We start from the raw sequence: 16783 nt of genomic DNA on the forward strand, positions 1-16783 counted from the left end.
GTTTCGCTAGTTTCCTTCGTTGCAACTGGTTAGAAAACTTAACGACGCAGAGCAAAGTAAATAAATCAGAGCCATGCGCCGTCCTTCCTGCCCACTGCTTTCAGAGCACAATCACCCAGCAGTGCTGAATAAAATCAAATTCTCTTGTATATGATGCTTTTCAGTAAAGTGCGCTAAATGGCCAATAACCTACAGTAATTGAAGAAATGCCGAACCGTCTACTTTCATACTAAGTGAAAGAAGAATTCATTGCCATAGCCAATGGTTTCATAATCGTCTTTGCTGTTAAAGAGTGCCGATTATTATTTTTTTTTTTTCTGGAGCATTTTAAGTTTTGGGTTAAATTAGTTCTGTTTAATTAAAGGTGCTTCGGAAGCGCAGGATTTGTGAGCAGCCTAAGCCTGTGTCTGCAGCCGGGATGTTTTCCAGTTCATGAGGAATAAGGAGAGCTGTTATAGGCTGGATGAAATGCTGGGTGGCTCCTTTCAGGGCGGAGAGAGAGAGAGAGGGGGAGAGAGAGAGCGAGAGAGAGAGAGAGTGAGAGACGAAATCACGTGAGTTAATGATGTTGCAAGCCTCCCAACTCTCGCTCTCTCCCGACAAGATCGTACGGTTTAGATATCCGGAAAAGTTACAAATCAGTCCAAGCGAATAAGCAACAGCACGGCCGAGCGAGCTAGCGGCTCAGAGACAGGATCGCGCTCTTTAAGGCTACCACTTTCCCTGCATCCTGAAAGAGAATGTGTCAAAATGAAGTTTGTTGCCTCGAAATGAAACCTCGCTCTGGTGTGGAGCACTGAACAGCTCAGAACTTGTGGAATTCAGTGAGCAGCCGCAGCAGTGTTGAGGGGAACATCAACCTGCATTATTGGTGTCTTTCGCTCACCCCCACCGCCCCCCCTCCCTTCTCAGCTGCATTGTGGCGTAAAGAAAATGATGCAGAATCCCCTGGAGCTGGACGCTCATTACCTGCCTCACGAGCCGATCCACGATTATAGGTCTCACCGATACAGGAGCTTTATGATCGAGGAGATACTGACTGAACCCCCGGGCCCAGGCAAAGTCACGAATGGGGGAGAGCTCCTCAAATTCGGGGTTCATGCCCTGCTCAACAGTCGGCCCTACCACAGCCATCTAGGTAGGTGGAAACTCTTTCCTAACATCTTGACTTCCTTTATGTAGGTTACGTTATTAAAACCTGGCTTCCAAATTATTCTAATCTGCTCCCTCAAAATGCTTCCATTTGTAACACAAGAACAGTATTTTCCACAGTGTGCAAGCTGGCGGCCGGTTATTTCACAGATGGAACATCCACTCTCCAGCGACGAATCTGTCAATTTAATTTAGCTTTACGTTGTAGGTGGCACGTCATATGCAACAAATGACACAAAATGGAATTGTCCGGGATACAATAATCTCACAAATTGAAACAGAGAATGAAATAAATCGAAGCAATGTGATCAAATAGTTGGCCACTATAAATATTTTGTCGAGGCCTAGGCAGAGTGGTGCAGAAATGCAGGCAATGAAGGAAAGCTGCCCGAGCATTGTAAGCAGACGGCGAGTTTGGTGTTAGACAATAACTGTTGCATATTTTTCATATGCTATCTGTAATCTAACAAAAATGTATCCGGTGTTTAAATTTTCTCGTCTTATTTATCCAATACTCCAGGCATATTTTCCTAGAATTTGCAGTATGTGCTCAAGGTCGGAAATACATGGTTGAAAGGTATTCTAACCCCAAAGCCCCAGTGTAATCTCAGCAATTTATTTTGCAAAGGGGAATCTCACCCCTTCCAAGGCACAAACACACACCCGCGCGCATAAATGACCAGTATTACACCAAACTCCAAAATCAACCCTTACTTAAAATAGTAAAGATTTTTCACAAAAATGTCACAATTCTTTCAACCCAAATCCAGAGTCGTGCCATTGCACGCCGTGGAAAAGAAATTTGTGAATGATGTGGCAAACTGAATAATTTCCTGTTTCCTTAAAGACAACTGGCGTATGCAAGACAACTTTGCAATGCTGCTGGAAAGGGTAGTATTTATGACCTTGTTACTAAATGAAATTATACTCAGTACTGTAAAGGAATGTGGATAATTGACAGATTCCTATAATGAAGAGTGCAACATAATTTAAAAGCGCATTTTTTTTGTTCGAACAATTAATTACCAGCCATTAAAAAGCTGCATTGAAGAAATGCGAGATATTATTTTCGCCTAATAAAAAAAACAAAGTTTGAATATATTTTAGATATTGGTGTTTGTTTTTAAATCTGAGTTTTTTCCCCCCATATAATCATGACAGCGTGATGCAATTCTACTTGGCGAACCGATGGTTCCACGTTAATCTATACATTTAAATAATATCGTGGTTACGTGTAACAAAATGGTGCATTGAAAACGTATTTTAAAATGTTCCAACATTTCACTGACACTTATCATTCTTTGTTAAGCATACTGTACAGTTATACGTTGTGTCCACGAAGGCAGATTTAATTGGCGATATAGTTAAGTACAAGTTTTGAGTGCACTCCAGCATTGGCCGTAACATTTGTGCCCGATGTGCTTACAGCCGGCCTGAAAACAGACCACACTGGAGTTTTTAAGTTCCCGCTGGGTCCGATCTCGTGTAGTCTTGCCGCGCCGTTGGGTTCAGCGTTGGTGTCTGGAGGATCGACCCTGCCCACCGGGCCCGGAGGTCCGCACCTTCCCTTAGACCTGCACCTCCGCTCCAAGCTCGAGCAAGGACCCGAACCAGGAAACAAAGCAAAAAAAGGCAGGAGGAGCCGAACAGTCTTTACTGAACTGCAACTAATGGGACTCGAGAAACGATTTGAAAAGCAGAAATATCTCTCAACACCAGACAGGTAACTTTTGAAAATCGCCCCTTTATTTAAAGAAAAAACTAGATAAATTTTTAAAAAGCACAGCTGGACACTTTTCACAGACACAGCTCAGCAGAGAACGGCTAGTTTGCATTCTGCTGCCCTGTAACATTTAATTTTATATTATTTTAGACATTTAATTGTTAACGATACTTTAACGGTTTATTGCGTTGAAACCTGTTGGTTTTCAGTTGAAAGAGATCAGAAAAGTTTTCACCCTTCCCCCTTAAAATCACTGATAGTTTTGATCATTTACCCTGACCCCCACAATGAACAGACCAAAACAAACGAGGGTAGAAATTTAAAAATACAGAAACTGATTCACCAGCTAATGAGCAACATGGAGAACCAGTGTGGCGCATCACCATTTTCATCCAGATGATATCACAGGGATATTCCCAATAAATTTTCTCTCCACAACCTAAACATGCAGATTAATTCTAATGGCAAAGAGGGCAATTTGTACCTTGGGTTTAGCATTTGTATAATCGGGGAGGTGGAAGGGTAACGACAGGCAACCCAATGTTAACTACACCAGCGGCTATTGCGCATCGTTTTCAAAGTGCAGCGTTAATTTACAAGCCCCGCAGACCGTTCAACACGTGAAATTGCTGTACCATCGACGCTCATTGCTATTTGAAGTGCATTACATTTTGATTTGCCCAAATACATCTACTTATTTTTTTTAAAATACAGAATAGACCTAGCAGAATCTTTGGGCCTTAGTCAACTTCAGGTGAAAACTTGGTACCAAAACCGAAGAATGAAGTGGAAGAAAATAGTAAGTATTCTATGTCATGGATTTTCAGCAACGAAAATGTGTGTGGAATAGTAGTGGCTCGTTGCTAAGCTAGTATTTTATTTTAAAGGTATTGCAAGGTGGAGGCTTGGAGTCCCCGACAAAGCCGAAAGGTCGTCCAAAGAAGAACTCCATTCCCACAAGTGAACAACTTTCAGAGCAAGAGAAGGTAAAACAAGCCGAAAAACAAATCGAGAATTCCCCATCACCTTCTGAAGTTAATCAGGAAGAATAACGCTTCAAGATGGTTAAAGTAAAACTATATACATCCTCATGTGGTGTTGACGCCAATTTTACAGACTGACCTTGAAACTTCAGCGAGCCACGTGTCTAACGATGTTAACGCGTCATACATATGGAATTTACACCCAAACTGTAAATGTCAGCTCCACCTTTGAATTATACTGTTTTCCCCCTCTCCAAACACCAGCTGATGGAACTTATCGCTGACAGATTCACCAATATTATATTTTAATAAGCAATTAGTTACACATGGAGTTTGGATCAATTTGCCGTTGATATGGAAGTTTGTTGCCTAACGCATATCCGGTTTTATCAAATTGTTTTCATTCCCTGAGTAAGATTGTCGAGACAGAACTCAGAACTGTTTTGTGCAACAAAATGATCACATTTCTCTTCGAATTATAAGCAATTTAGCATTTTAGCGTCTTTCTTACACACGTTTTGGTTACATAAAATTAAAGCTCAGAATTACACTTCGTGTAAACAGTCTTTCCAACACCTTCTCCTACAAAATGTCAGTATTGTTGAGGGAGATGCAGTTATCGTGACTTCTATTTTAGGTTTCAGCCTACAATCCTGTGGTGCCTCTCTGTCAAGTTAGTTTTATAAATATTTTGACCAAAGCAGTTTGATAGTAAGTACAATATGTTACGGCTCAGTGCAAAAGAGCCACAGCTGCAGTAGCAGATTTGAAGTGTTTGTACCAAGTACCGAATTTATATATGATTTCATACACTTGTGAAAGGTAGGAGAAATTGTAAATAATTCTTGAAACAATGACTATGGCACAATGCCAAAAGCGTGTCTTATGCCTTTCGACAAGAGAAAAGTACAGAAATTTTGATATCTAATTAAATGTGCTTGTATTTTTAAATTTATATTTCCGTTTATACTACCCTTACACGGATACAAACAATAAAAGATTAGCCAGTCCTCGTATTTATATATTTTTTATTATTTTAATACTTTTAAAAAAAAGTCTGCGCGCGGTTAGACTCGAAAATATATTAAACCATTATAATTAGACGAGGGTTGGTATTTTTGTGTGCAAGTTTAATCCTCAGGGCGCATATTATAAAACAATGTTATATTTATATTCCTCACAGGATTCCTTCCTTAAATCTTACAACGTATAACGGTTAACGTTTTTAGCTATCATACATAAACAGCAAATAAAATCCTGCATTGGATGTTAAGGAAATTCAAACTGTTTAGATTCCACATATTCAGGAAGACGAGGTACTCAGTTAACCATAAGTTAAATGCATATGTAAATGCTAGTTATATTCTTTGCAGTTCGGTGCGCTCCTTTTACACGTTTTTACAAATCACTGCTTTCCCTGCAACTGTTCATTCGCAGTTTGTTCCCGCTTCCGTCTCCAATCGTCATTATGTTGTTCTGTTCCCATCAAATCCTCTCACGTAGTTTCAATTTTAATAAACATTGACTTTTCTTGGTAGCTGCCACATAGTAAAAGAAATTGTTTTTTCCTCCTTGCCGATATTGCCACACGATTGAAATCAAACGGCTAAACATAGCTATGTATTCTGACTGATTGGATGCAAAACCGCTAGCAAGTTGGTGGATAACCCAAAGATTAATCAAGCTTATTTAAGTTATGTTAAAAGAATGATAGGCGCAGCGAATGCTGCTTCCCTGCACTGCAAACAGCTCTGTGCAGAAGTACAAAGGCTCACTGAAAGGCAATGATTGTTAACTTGCCGTTGCCACAAAAAAGTGGGAGGGGGTGCTGGCAAAAACCGAATTGCTGCTATATGCAGGACGCAGCTTCACCGTTACGGGTCTGTGATTTGCTTTTAAGTGGTCCGGTGCCACATGACCTGTGCCCCACTCAATTATTCCAAAAAGAGGTCTGCGTCAGTCAAAAAACATTACATGTCGAATAAAGATATGATCTACTCAAGCATAAAGCGTGCGGGACTCCTTTACGCTTGTTGTTCCAGTAGATCACATATCATTCCCTAGGGAAAATGTTGGAATCTATTATTAGGGACATGGTAGCAGGAAATCATAAAGTGAAAACCGAAGTTAATACAGATTTGTGAAAGGGAAATGGTGTTTGACAAATCTGTTGTATGTTTTGCGGTTGTAACTAGTAAGTTAGATAAGGAATGTGGTGTATTTGGATTTTCAAAAATAAATGATAAGGTACCACACACGTGGTTGATGTACAAAATTAGGGCTCATGGGATTGGGATAACATATTAGCAAGGACTGAGGGCTGATTGACAGACAGGAAACGGAGAGTAGGAATAAACGGCTCATTTTCAGGTTGGCAGGCTGGAACCAGTGGGTACAGTGCTTGAACCTCGGCTACTTACAAGCTACGTTAGTAATTAGACGATGAAACCGAGAGTAAGGTATCCAGGTTTGCCAAGGATACAAGGTTAAATTGGAAATTAAGCTGTGAGGAGGACACCAAGAGGCTGCAAAGGGATATAGACAAGTTAACTATGTGAGTGGGTGAGGTCGAGGCAGATGGGATTATAATGTGGCAAAATGTAAAGTTTTCCACCTTGGCAGGAAAATAGAAAAGTAGAATTTTTTAAATGGTGAGAGATTGAGAAATGTTGGTATTCAGACGGACCTGGGTCCCTTGCACACAAATCACAGAACATTACCATGAAGGTACAACAGGCTAGGAAATCAAATGGTATGTTAGCCTTTATTATAAAGGAAGATGTCTTACTGCAAATATATAGGGCCTGTGTGAGACCACACCTGAAGTACTGTGTACAGTTTTAGTCTCATTAGCTAAGAAATGATATACTTGCTTTCAATGGACTGCAACAACCGTTCACTAGACTGAGTTCTGGATTGGGGGGATTGTTTTGAGGAGAGATTGAGGAGGCTAGGCCTTTTTCTGCTAGAGTTTTGAAAAAGGAAATGTGATCTCATTGAAACATATAAATTTCTTAAGGGACTTAGGGTCAATGTTGGGAGGATATTTCCCCTAGCTGGGGAGTCATAGTCTTAGAGCAAAGGGTCAGTCATTTAGGACTGAGATGAGAACAGAATGTTTGGAATTCTCTACCACAGGGCCGTGGACGCGCAGTTGTTGAATATATTCAAGACAGAGATTGGTAGATATTTTAGATACACAGAAATATGGGAATTGTGCAGGAAGGCGGAATTAAGGTAAGTGTTAAGCCATGGCCATATTGAATGGGGGAGCAGGCTGGAAAGGCCGAACGACCTGCCCCTGCTTCTTATATTTCTTACGCACCTGGTAGCCTAATCCAGAACCAGCATACTTGTTTTTTTCCATCTTTGTTGACCTTCTTATTGAAGTTTTAGGATGCCAATTCAATTTTGGATTATGTAAAGATATGACTACTTTATGAATCTATTTATGCACTGTATAATTGTGGATTACTGCCAATGCATACTTCAAACAAAAGCAACACTAACTTAAACTATTAAACAATTTTCTCAGTGTCTGACATCTCTCAGTTTGCCTTAATATTTAAGATGTGTTTTTAACCAAAACTGTTTCGACTTTTTACTGTCAACTGCGTGGAAAATAAACGTAATTACACAATCCTTAAATTGTTAACTCTTGAAATATAACTCCCGTTTAGCCTAAATGATGAAAGAACAAATGCTTCATGACTGTTGTCGGGGATATTCAATCCTAAAACTAACACATTCATTACATATAAGTAACAATTATTATTGTAGCAAGAATGGATCCTGAATCCCATATCTTTATGTTCGCTATCAAGCCGTTCGGAGTTAACGATGAATTCTAAACTAAGTTGGTTCACATAATAGGATAGAAAGTGTATTTGCAAGTTAACTACAAGGCCAATTCCGACGAATGGAACCTAAGTAAACTTTGTAGCAACAGGTATTGAAAATTCAAAGCGTTTTAAATAGAAAAAAATACAAATATAGCACTCCGAAGCATACAGGTCTAACTCCACGTTTGGCTGATTCTGATTATTCCGATTAATCTAATATTCACGAGACACGCATATTCCGATTCTACAAACTCAAATCTGAGACACGAAAAGGAAAACACTACATTTCTACAATATCAACTCGGAAAAGTACTTCGGTCAATTACAAAATGTTTTAAATTAATAACGAAACTGTTTTAGAGTTGGCAGAATTATTGTCAATTGGCCGGTTTAAATTTAGTTAACCTTAGTAATTCAAACTAAATATTATGAAGTGGAAAGATGCTTTAATTTGACTAGGTTTAATATGTACACACATCATATATCGGTATTTATATATCATACACAAATAGATATGCAACTAACTGGAATGATGCAATGAATTCGTGTTTTTATACTTTTGAATGAATAACAGGCTAGAGAGGCCAATACTTATCAAAGTTAAAACAAATACTTTCCCCCTGAAAATATGACATTCATATTTGCTGTGAAAACCTGCATGGAGTTTGGGGTATGGGGGAGGGGCGCGGTGGGGGAGTACGTTAATGCGGAAATGTTAACGGGACATCATGTCTATTTAAACTAGGATCATTGCAATATTTAATTAGAACAATGTCATAATAAATATTACATTTGAAAATAGTAATTTTATTCAAGTTCAGTTAAAACAATTCATGCATTACCAATTTACACTCCTTTTGATTCGGTCACCCCTTTGCCCACACTGAGCTTAAAAAGAACTTCGGCCATATAAAATCTGGCTGCTTCCATTTTATTTGATACCTGTACTGAACCCCACGTGATAAAATAAAATAAAGACAAATGGGGATATAGGTATCGGGGAAAAAGCGCTTGGTGGAAATAGTGCTGCTTCGATGATGCTTGAAACATTTCACCATACTTAAAAGCAGGCTGAAAATGAGGAACACACTAACTTTCCCCCAGAGTTATATCAAGTGAAGTTCTCTTTTAGCGGGCCAGGAAACCCTGGAGTCAAAAGGTGAAAAGGTGTGCCATACAGGTGTGGAAACCCAGAACTGCAGTTCGTGTGATTGACATTTGCAGAATAACAATGTCAGCACTGTGCTCCCGTGAAGGCTTGAATCTGATGGTTATCAGATGAGCTACTGGCCAATCCCACTGAAATTAAACACAGCTGGCCAGAATTATGCCAGCATCCTAACACTTTGTATAAAGCAGAGTCCAAAATAAGCATTTTCCTCGGTCTCTTTAAACATATATATATATATTAGAACCTATGGAGCTTAGAGTGTACTGAACCGCAGTTTCCTAACTGCTTTTCAACTTGATGTTCAGCATAGGAACCAAACAGAAACACGTCTATTTTAAAGACACATGACATAATAAATTCAGTCCTCGTGGTTCAGCTATGAGAAATTCAATCTAAATCGTTTTTCAAAATATTTCAGGCTTAGAAAACAACCCAGACAGTTGTTTAAAATAGTTAATATTGTATAAACTAAACATTGACTTCGGTATTTTCTCAGTATTGCTGCAATGCCCTGTTATTTATACTAACTTAAACTTGTTGAGAACTATTAGGCATGTAAAGAAAGCTTTTGTAGGTATGATTTTGTATGTAGAAGTCAGCCTACATGGGTCTATTTGGCATCCTGTCGATTCAATAAGAAGCTGTAGTGCAATTTGACGAACCCACAGTAAAATTCAATACAAATCATAGATACAAACCATGCAGACCGGTACACAATTGCATTCTAACATTAATGAGAAGGGCAAAGAAAAAGTGACACACCAAGCAATACCGGTTGGTATGCAGTGAACACATGTTAGAATTAATGCACTGGGATGATTAGGTTAAATAGGCAATTAACCTTTCATTTCATTGGAGAATTTCTCCTAATTTGGCCTAATGGCTAAAGTTATTACGACTATTTAGTAGAATGATTGTAATGACATAACCCTTCTTCAAAAAAAAACATTCAGAACACATCGTTAAGAAAATAGCTGAGGCTTCTCAGTGAGGGAATGGAGAGTCAATTGTTTACTTCTGAAACTGCCCTTCCAGCTAATGTTTCTAGCCTTGCTCTACGTCATATCAGTTTCTTAGGTAAAGAAGGTATGCCCACAAAACAGTGTCCTATTGATAATTGAATAATTGAATAATTTCCTTGCTGTACCTTAACAGCAAATTAGGCAATGATAATAAAGCCGGAACTGTCTCGTCAAATACTCAACCCTCTTTCCAGTTTGGCTAAGTGATATTTTAACTAGCCTCAACGGTTGAATTTTGTTTCTCCTCAGTTATGGTTGAGATGGAGGAATACTTAGGATCACGCAATTCCCTTTAGCCTTTGCAAAGTATTGACCAAAACTATTGTATTAAAATTCGAGACGGTATTTCTTACGGTTCGATACGGTTACACTAGGTGCTTTTGAAGCCATGCAATACACTCGTAAACACGAGTTAACAATGAAAGCGCGATACAAGTGCTCAGAGAAGCTACGGCTCTCACTTTAAAATCACTTCAGTAAAATGTACATGATAGTAATGATCCGAGTTAACAGTCAGCCGTTCAAAAGTGCGAATTTGTTTTATATTCTTTGATACTGTCAATATGCAATCTCCTCACCACTCAATCACGTCGATTTGTTGATGAGTGTAATTTTAAAACATTAGGTTCTGTGGAATTAAAGGATGTAAATTGGCTGTGGAGTTTCCCCTACATTGCAACAGATACCACATTCAAGAGTATCTCTGACTGAAGAGCTTTGGATCGTCCCGACAGCGTAAAAAAGCAGAAATGCAAGTTTATTTTACTTCTATCAGAATAAATTACACATGTTTTCAATATGAACACCAGAATAATACCATAATATGTGAATGACATTCTTTTTATTATAAATATTACACGATTTAAATCATGATTCTTCACGACTTGTGAGATTAGTGTATACTGAATAATTATATCCTAGATATCAATTATATTGAGTTTGAATGTGAATGTTCTCAAGCTTGCAACCGTACCGGAAATCTGTATACATCTGGCTGAACATAAATAAAATGCATTATACCTTGTAATGAGGTCTGGTGTAGGCGCCGGTTTCCATGTTACATCTGTCATACATTTCTGAATCACTGTTAAAAGATGTGATACCGTAGTTTCTTACATTGTCATATGCCATCATTATGAGACATGTTGTCAAGCAGCTCCCGATCTGAGGAGTACTAAAAAGCATGAACATTGCAATAAAACTGCAATAAACAAAGACTCGTTTGTACCGAGTTACTGAGCCAGTTGTAATCTCGCCATTCACATATTTCACGGGTGACTGGATAAATACTCGCAAGCAATACTGTTTCTTAGAAACTATTGCTACTACAATATATCTTTACTGAATTGCCCTTCGTTTGCCGAAGGCAGACAAGGCCAGCCTGATTCCTTCTGATTTTCTCGTGGTCAAAGCGCAAAATATAGAGGCAGAGAAGGGAGCAAGACTTAATGGCAATATTCATATTACCCAAGCATGGAGTGTATTTCTGAGGGTGAATACTATCCTGTTTACAGTCAGCACCGTGCCTGGGTGCTTTGCGTAGACATGGTTACGTGCATTCAACACTTCTATGTTTTACATCCAATAACATGATCCACACAATAAGAAGCACAAGAGCGAGTACATTCTGTACAATGCAATCCGGAGTTTATAGAATTTCTCATCCTGCGACCAAATGGCGGGCTTTGAATTGTTTTAATTGACTATATATTATCAATGTAAACTGCAGGTCCACAGATGCTGCCTGACCTGCTGAGTATTTCCAGCATTTTCGGTTTTTATTTCAGATTTTCAGCATCCACAGTATTTTGCTCTAGCAGTATAACTGCATCCCCTCACCCCGGCGTTATTTTTGCTCCTAAAATGTGAACGCCTGACTGGAGTTAGAGTGCTTTGTTTTCCCAGTGGCACATAAAACTCTTCCAATGAACCATTTAGTGCGCCAAAGAAAAAACACACAGGGAACCTCACACCCTTCAATAAAAATTCCGATACTTTCCTAGATTAACTCTTTTTATCTAAATCGACATTTAAAACCTGCTTCTCAAAAGGGCGTTGAAATCATCTGGTCCATTCCCGGGAGTCCTCTGGGTCAAATTTAAAATGCAGACTTGGTGTACTTAGCATCCCTGTTAGATTTTTAGCGTCAGTTTTGTACACTTTTCTTTGAATATTATTTACAGTTTAATTCTGTTCTCTATTTGGTTTTCCACAACGTTTATCAGACAAAGTGCATTTAAAAACAAAATCATGATTTGAAATCGATAGTCCACCCGGAAAAGGCCTGAGTACAGCTTTATTTTAAATACCGGAATTCTGCTGACGGATGAAGAACACTGGTTAGAGTCGCTCCAACCGCTTACTTGGGTTAGCTGGTTGTTAATGCTCTGTATGTGCGCCTCATAAAGGCTGGGAGAAATCTGCTATTCTCATCCTCCGAATTGCTGTGCAGTTTGCAAAGACCTTCATTTTCTGACATAGAATCTTCAAGCTGTTGGGAGAGTAAATCTCAGATGGGATCCTCGAGTTCACCAGCTGTTGGTGTACATGATTCCAGCTTTATCAATGCCTCATAACCTGTGCTGTATAATGCAGATTGTTTTTGTTTTAAATCAAGGGAATATTCTTCCACCTTGTTGTCACCAACATTCCACATCCTTCAAAGTACAGCCAAACCTGCTCTATCCATTCAGTCTCCCTTACTACACCCCGTTACATACTGCATTAGCTGCAAATGCTAAAACAAAAGGGACATTGAATTTATGTTGATGCGTCCGCATGTTCTTTATGGAAAACCGAATCCCATGTGAAAACTCACATGCATTAATGTACTTGATTTAACAATTCACACAAGCAGCCACCTCCCGAAAGATAAAAGTGCAAACGTCCCACTCACTGGATACTTTTAGAATAAAATACTGAATTAAAATGTTTGAGTCCGCACAAGGACTTAGCTCCAGTACTCCCACATCATCTTGAAATACTGGAAAAACGGAATGTGGGGACAAGGTAATGGTTGTGCTGAATTCAAATGAATTTTTCCCATCGGAAATGTGGATAGGAAATGCAACATGTGCGTACATATACAAATAATATGCTTATGCGTTTTCCCAGGAGTACACATTGCTATCTTAGGCACCCGTTGGTTGGTCTTGTGCGGTCAAGTCTATGTGATCTGAAGTGGGTTCGGTTACGCACTGACATGGGGGCAGGTGACAGGGCAGGTTTCAATGTGAAGTCCAGGAACCTGCAGTACTCCGTATCACGACACCTAGGATTGACAAGGAGTCGTTTAACTCCAGCCAGTATAAAGCCGCACTTTAAAATGCCAAGATGCCAAAAGTATTCATTAGATCTCCTGAAAAGTATTCACCTTTAACTCTCTTCGATGTTAACGACAATTAGAAACGTTCAAATTAAATTGCGTTGAAGTTAAATGTTTCATACTAACATTAAAAATAAGAATGCCCAGTGGTTTTCTGTGTCTGAGCGCAGTGCAGTCCATAGTAGAGACCAGGTTATTTCCTGGACCTTGCATTCTACAGCTTTAGCGTAACGTATAATCCCGTTATAAACGGCGCTAAACATTCTATTATCATCTCAATTGTAAATCTTCAACCAGGATCTAAAGAATCGTCAATACTGTCCAACAGTGTAATGGCACTGGATTTAACTAGCGTCACTTTTGACTGAAAGTCAATGTTAGAATGTTTGAATAAGGCCTGTAAGAAAAAAACGGTGGAGCTATTGATTTTTTAACTAAATTTAAGAGGCTACACCGAAAATATTTTGTTGCGCCACTTAAAAACAGGTTTACCCAAGATTAACCTCTATATAATGGACTGTGAAGCATAGTTAACTAGCATTGAGAATCTACATTTTATTTCAGCATCGATTCTAGTTCGAGCTTGTTCAATGTGTGACTCAATCATCCTTTAGAAGCAGCAGGCTCCTAAAATGAAAGTTACCGCCGTCAGTCGTTGTAAGAGCAGGCAAGAGGCAAATCAATCTTTCTGTTAAGTATAAAATCTCAGAAATAACACATAATTTTAAACACTTAAAAAAAAAGCTACAGTTCCCAAAATACATAATTAGTAGTCAAATAAATCCCAACAGAAAGAGTTTGAAAGGAAAATACCACAAAGAATGAAGCATTTCCCAAATGGCAGCATAACCTAATACAAAAACAGTCAATTCTAATTTCTGTCTAAATAATCTGTGACCGAAGTTACTGCACAGATTTATACCAGGAGCATTGCTTTTAAAAAACCTCCAATCTATGATGCTCAAAGGTCACATCTTTTTCATGTTGGATTCTGAATCCAAGTCCTCTAACTGGAAAATATAGAGGATAAATGCTGGCATCAAACTTTGTAATATCTAAAATGTTGGGCATGAATTGCATAAATTACTAAGGTACTTAATGAAATAGACAGATTTACTTTTGGGAGGAAGGTATTTGCAGATTTCCAGGAATCTGTCAGGTCATGCTTTAAATCGTTTTTTTGATGTGTTGCCATGGAGTCCTTTTTGAAAATAAAACTTATGCAAATACTGACACCTACAAAGTTATTAGTTTTAAATAAAAACAAAAAGTGCTGGAAAACCTCAGTAGGTCTGGCAGCATCTGTGGAGAGAGAAACAGAGTTAGCGTTTTGAGTCCAAAATTACTTCTTCAGAACTGAAGAGAGGTGGAAATGTGATGGGTTTTAACACTGTTGAAAAAGGGGGGAATGGGGTTAAGGGAGGAGGTGGAGCAAAAGGGAAGGTCAGAGATAGGTTGAGGGTGGGTGAAATTAAATACCAAAGATGTCATGGAGCAAAAGGCAAAGGGATTATATTAAAGAAACAATGCATTGGTCCAGCATAGGTGTTAATAGCAAAATAAAAGTCAGCTCGGTCTGAAAACAAAAAAAAAACAAGATGCAAACTGGCACTTGGGGTGGGGGGAGGAGATATTAACTTTAACATTGCTTTGCTGTTGATCTTGTTGTCAGCTTGGTTCAACTGAGTTGAACTTGGTTCAGAGCTTTGTCTCTGAATCAGAAAGTCATAGATTCAAGCCATATCCTGAAACTTGAACATCTGGTCTAACCTGACAGAATCCCAGTGCTGTATACTGTCAGGTGATATGTTAAACTGAGGTCTTCTCTGGTTGTTCCTGTGGTTCAGACTTGTAACAAGAACAAAGAGTTCACTTTCAGTTTTGACAGTTATTTCTCCTTCAACCAATGGCATCAAAAATTGATTATCTCAAACAATGATGAGATTAATAATCATTGAGGTAAAAAATGTTCATCTTCATTGCAGAGATAAGAGGTGTCAGCTGTGGCTCAGTTCATAGCACCCTCGCCTTTGAATCAGAGGGTTGTGGGTTCATGTCCCACTCCCGGAAAACCAAGAACTGTGATTGTACTCGAAAGAGTTGCAATCTGTGACTGTTGATAACTCGAAAGAGTTTCAATGCAGTGATTCTAGTGGAGTGCAAATTAGGCAGGTTGGTCCAGATACCAGACAGGCAATTCACTCTGCCAGATTCCTGCCCATGTGGAGAGGATGACCATTCACCTCATTGTCTGCCAAATTTGCACATATGACAACAGTAACTTCACCTCAAGAAGGAAATCATTATGCATGTAGTGCGTTGGGATATTTTTGACTGATGCGATAAGGAACCATAAAAAATGCAACTTCTTCCTTTTTGTTAATTTTTAAAAAAACATTGACACCATCAGGGGTTCTACCTAACATGAATTATTAAGACGGACCAAACTGACACCAGTATAAATACCGACATTAATTTAATTTACATTTACTCCCTCACTTCAAACTATTATTGAAATAAAGTAGCAGAAAATATACATTGAACATCAAAGTTAATGATAATTTCTGGGAGTTTAACTTTTTGAGTCCTAATGGTGCCACTCACACTTTAAGTAAATAATCTTTTAGTTGTGTTAATTAATCATTAGGAGAGTGCTGCACTCTTTTGATCTTGATCTTAAATATATTCCAGCTTCTAAAATGTCATGAATTTTAAAAATGAATCTGAGAATTATAATGTATTGGATTTTGAATACACTTTAATCCGTGAAGGTGAAGTGCGCTTTACATGAGCTATTTCCGGAAAGAGAAGCGCCTATTGTTCAATTAGAATATATTTACTGGTCATTTTTTAAATAGCCAATGCTGAGCAATGGCGCACTATGTTTTTTTTAACTACTGTTGCATAGATAAGGCCATGCATTGGGGTGCAGAAGATACTCAGCATACCAGCTTTTACAAAGCCATATTTACTCTCAAAGAACACATTATGCTGTCATCATTAAATGCACATATAAACAGAATGAGTAAAATCGCTGACTGTCTCAAAAAATGAAAGTAGCTTTTGATTAGAGCATCTCATGGTAATGGAAATCTTGGGCAATATTTTAACTCATTCAGAACCTACCCACTTACACGGAGCTGAATCAGGTGCTATGCTGAAAGGTCTCAGATTTTGAAATCAATTTGACTGACAATTTAAACTAGTTATTTTTTAAAAACCAAATTAATAAAATTTTACATGTCATATATGCAATTTGTCCAAGACAGTAGATGATTGTTATCATAAATGTACGATAGTTGACAGACAGATTTGCCCCATTTTCCTCCTATTGGATAGATGTGCCACGTGATTTAGAACTTTGCAGCTTCAGGTTTAAATTCCAAGAACATCTAGCACGTGCAATAACTTTTAGCAGAATATAAATGCAGGTAGGTAACGTTAACATGTCCAGTACATTTTATTTTGTTAAATGTAAGCACTGAAGTTATTTGTTAACCATTTCCCAAAGTAGGTATTTTGCTTTAACTGGGTATCCCATGACAACAGCTTAATTATTGGTACA

General features: G+C 38.4%; 1 protein-coding gene across 1 annotated transcript; it reads left to right on the forward strand.

Moving 5' to 3' along the window:
* The first annotated feature begins 587 nt into the window (after nucleotides 1–587).
* Nucleotides 588–4837, forward strand: barx1 (BARX homeobox 1). The gene is made up of 4 exons (XM_078542911.1): nucleotides 588–1138; nucleotides 2581–2875; nucleotides 3590–3674; nucleotides 3763–4837. The coding sequence occupies exons 1-4, from the start codon at nucleotides 934–936 to the stop codon at nucleotides 3925–3927; spliced, it is 750 nt and encodes a 249-aa protein (XP_078399037.1). The 5' UTR covers nucleotides 588–933; the 3' UTR covers nucleotides 3928–4837.
* The last annotated feature ends 11946 nt before the right edge of the window (nucleotides 4838–16783 follow it).

This window comes from Cetorhinus maximus, chromosome 6 (genome assembly GCF_964194155.1).
Source record: "Cetorhinus maximus chromosome 6, sCetMax3.hap1.1, whole genome shotgun sequence".
In the NCBI taxonomy this organism is placed as follows: Eukaryota; Metazoa; Chordata; class Chondrichthyes; order Lamniformes; family Cetorhinidae; genus Cetorhinus; species Cetorhinus maximus.

Coding starts and splice junctions, on each gene's coding strand:
- barx1 (XM_078542911.1), top strand. CDS start 934: ATGATGCAGAATCCCCTGGAGCTGGACGCTCATTACCTGCCTCACGAG. Junction 1,139..2,580: donor GCCCTACCACAGCCATCTAG/GTAGGTGGAAAC, acceptor ATGTGCTTACAG/CCGGCCTGAAAACAGACCAC. Junction 2,876..3,589: donor TATCTCTCAACACCAGACAG/GTAACTTTTGAA, acceptor TTTAAAATACAG/AATAGACCTAGCAGAATCTT.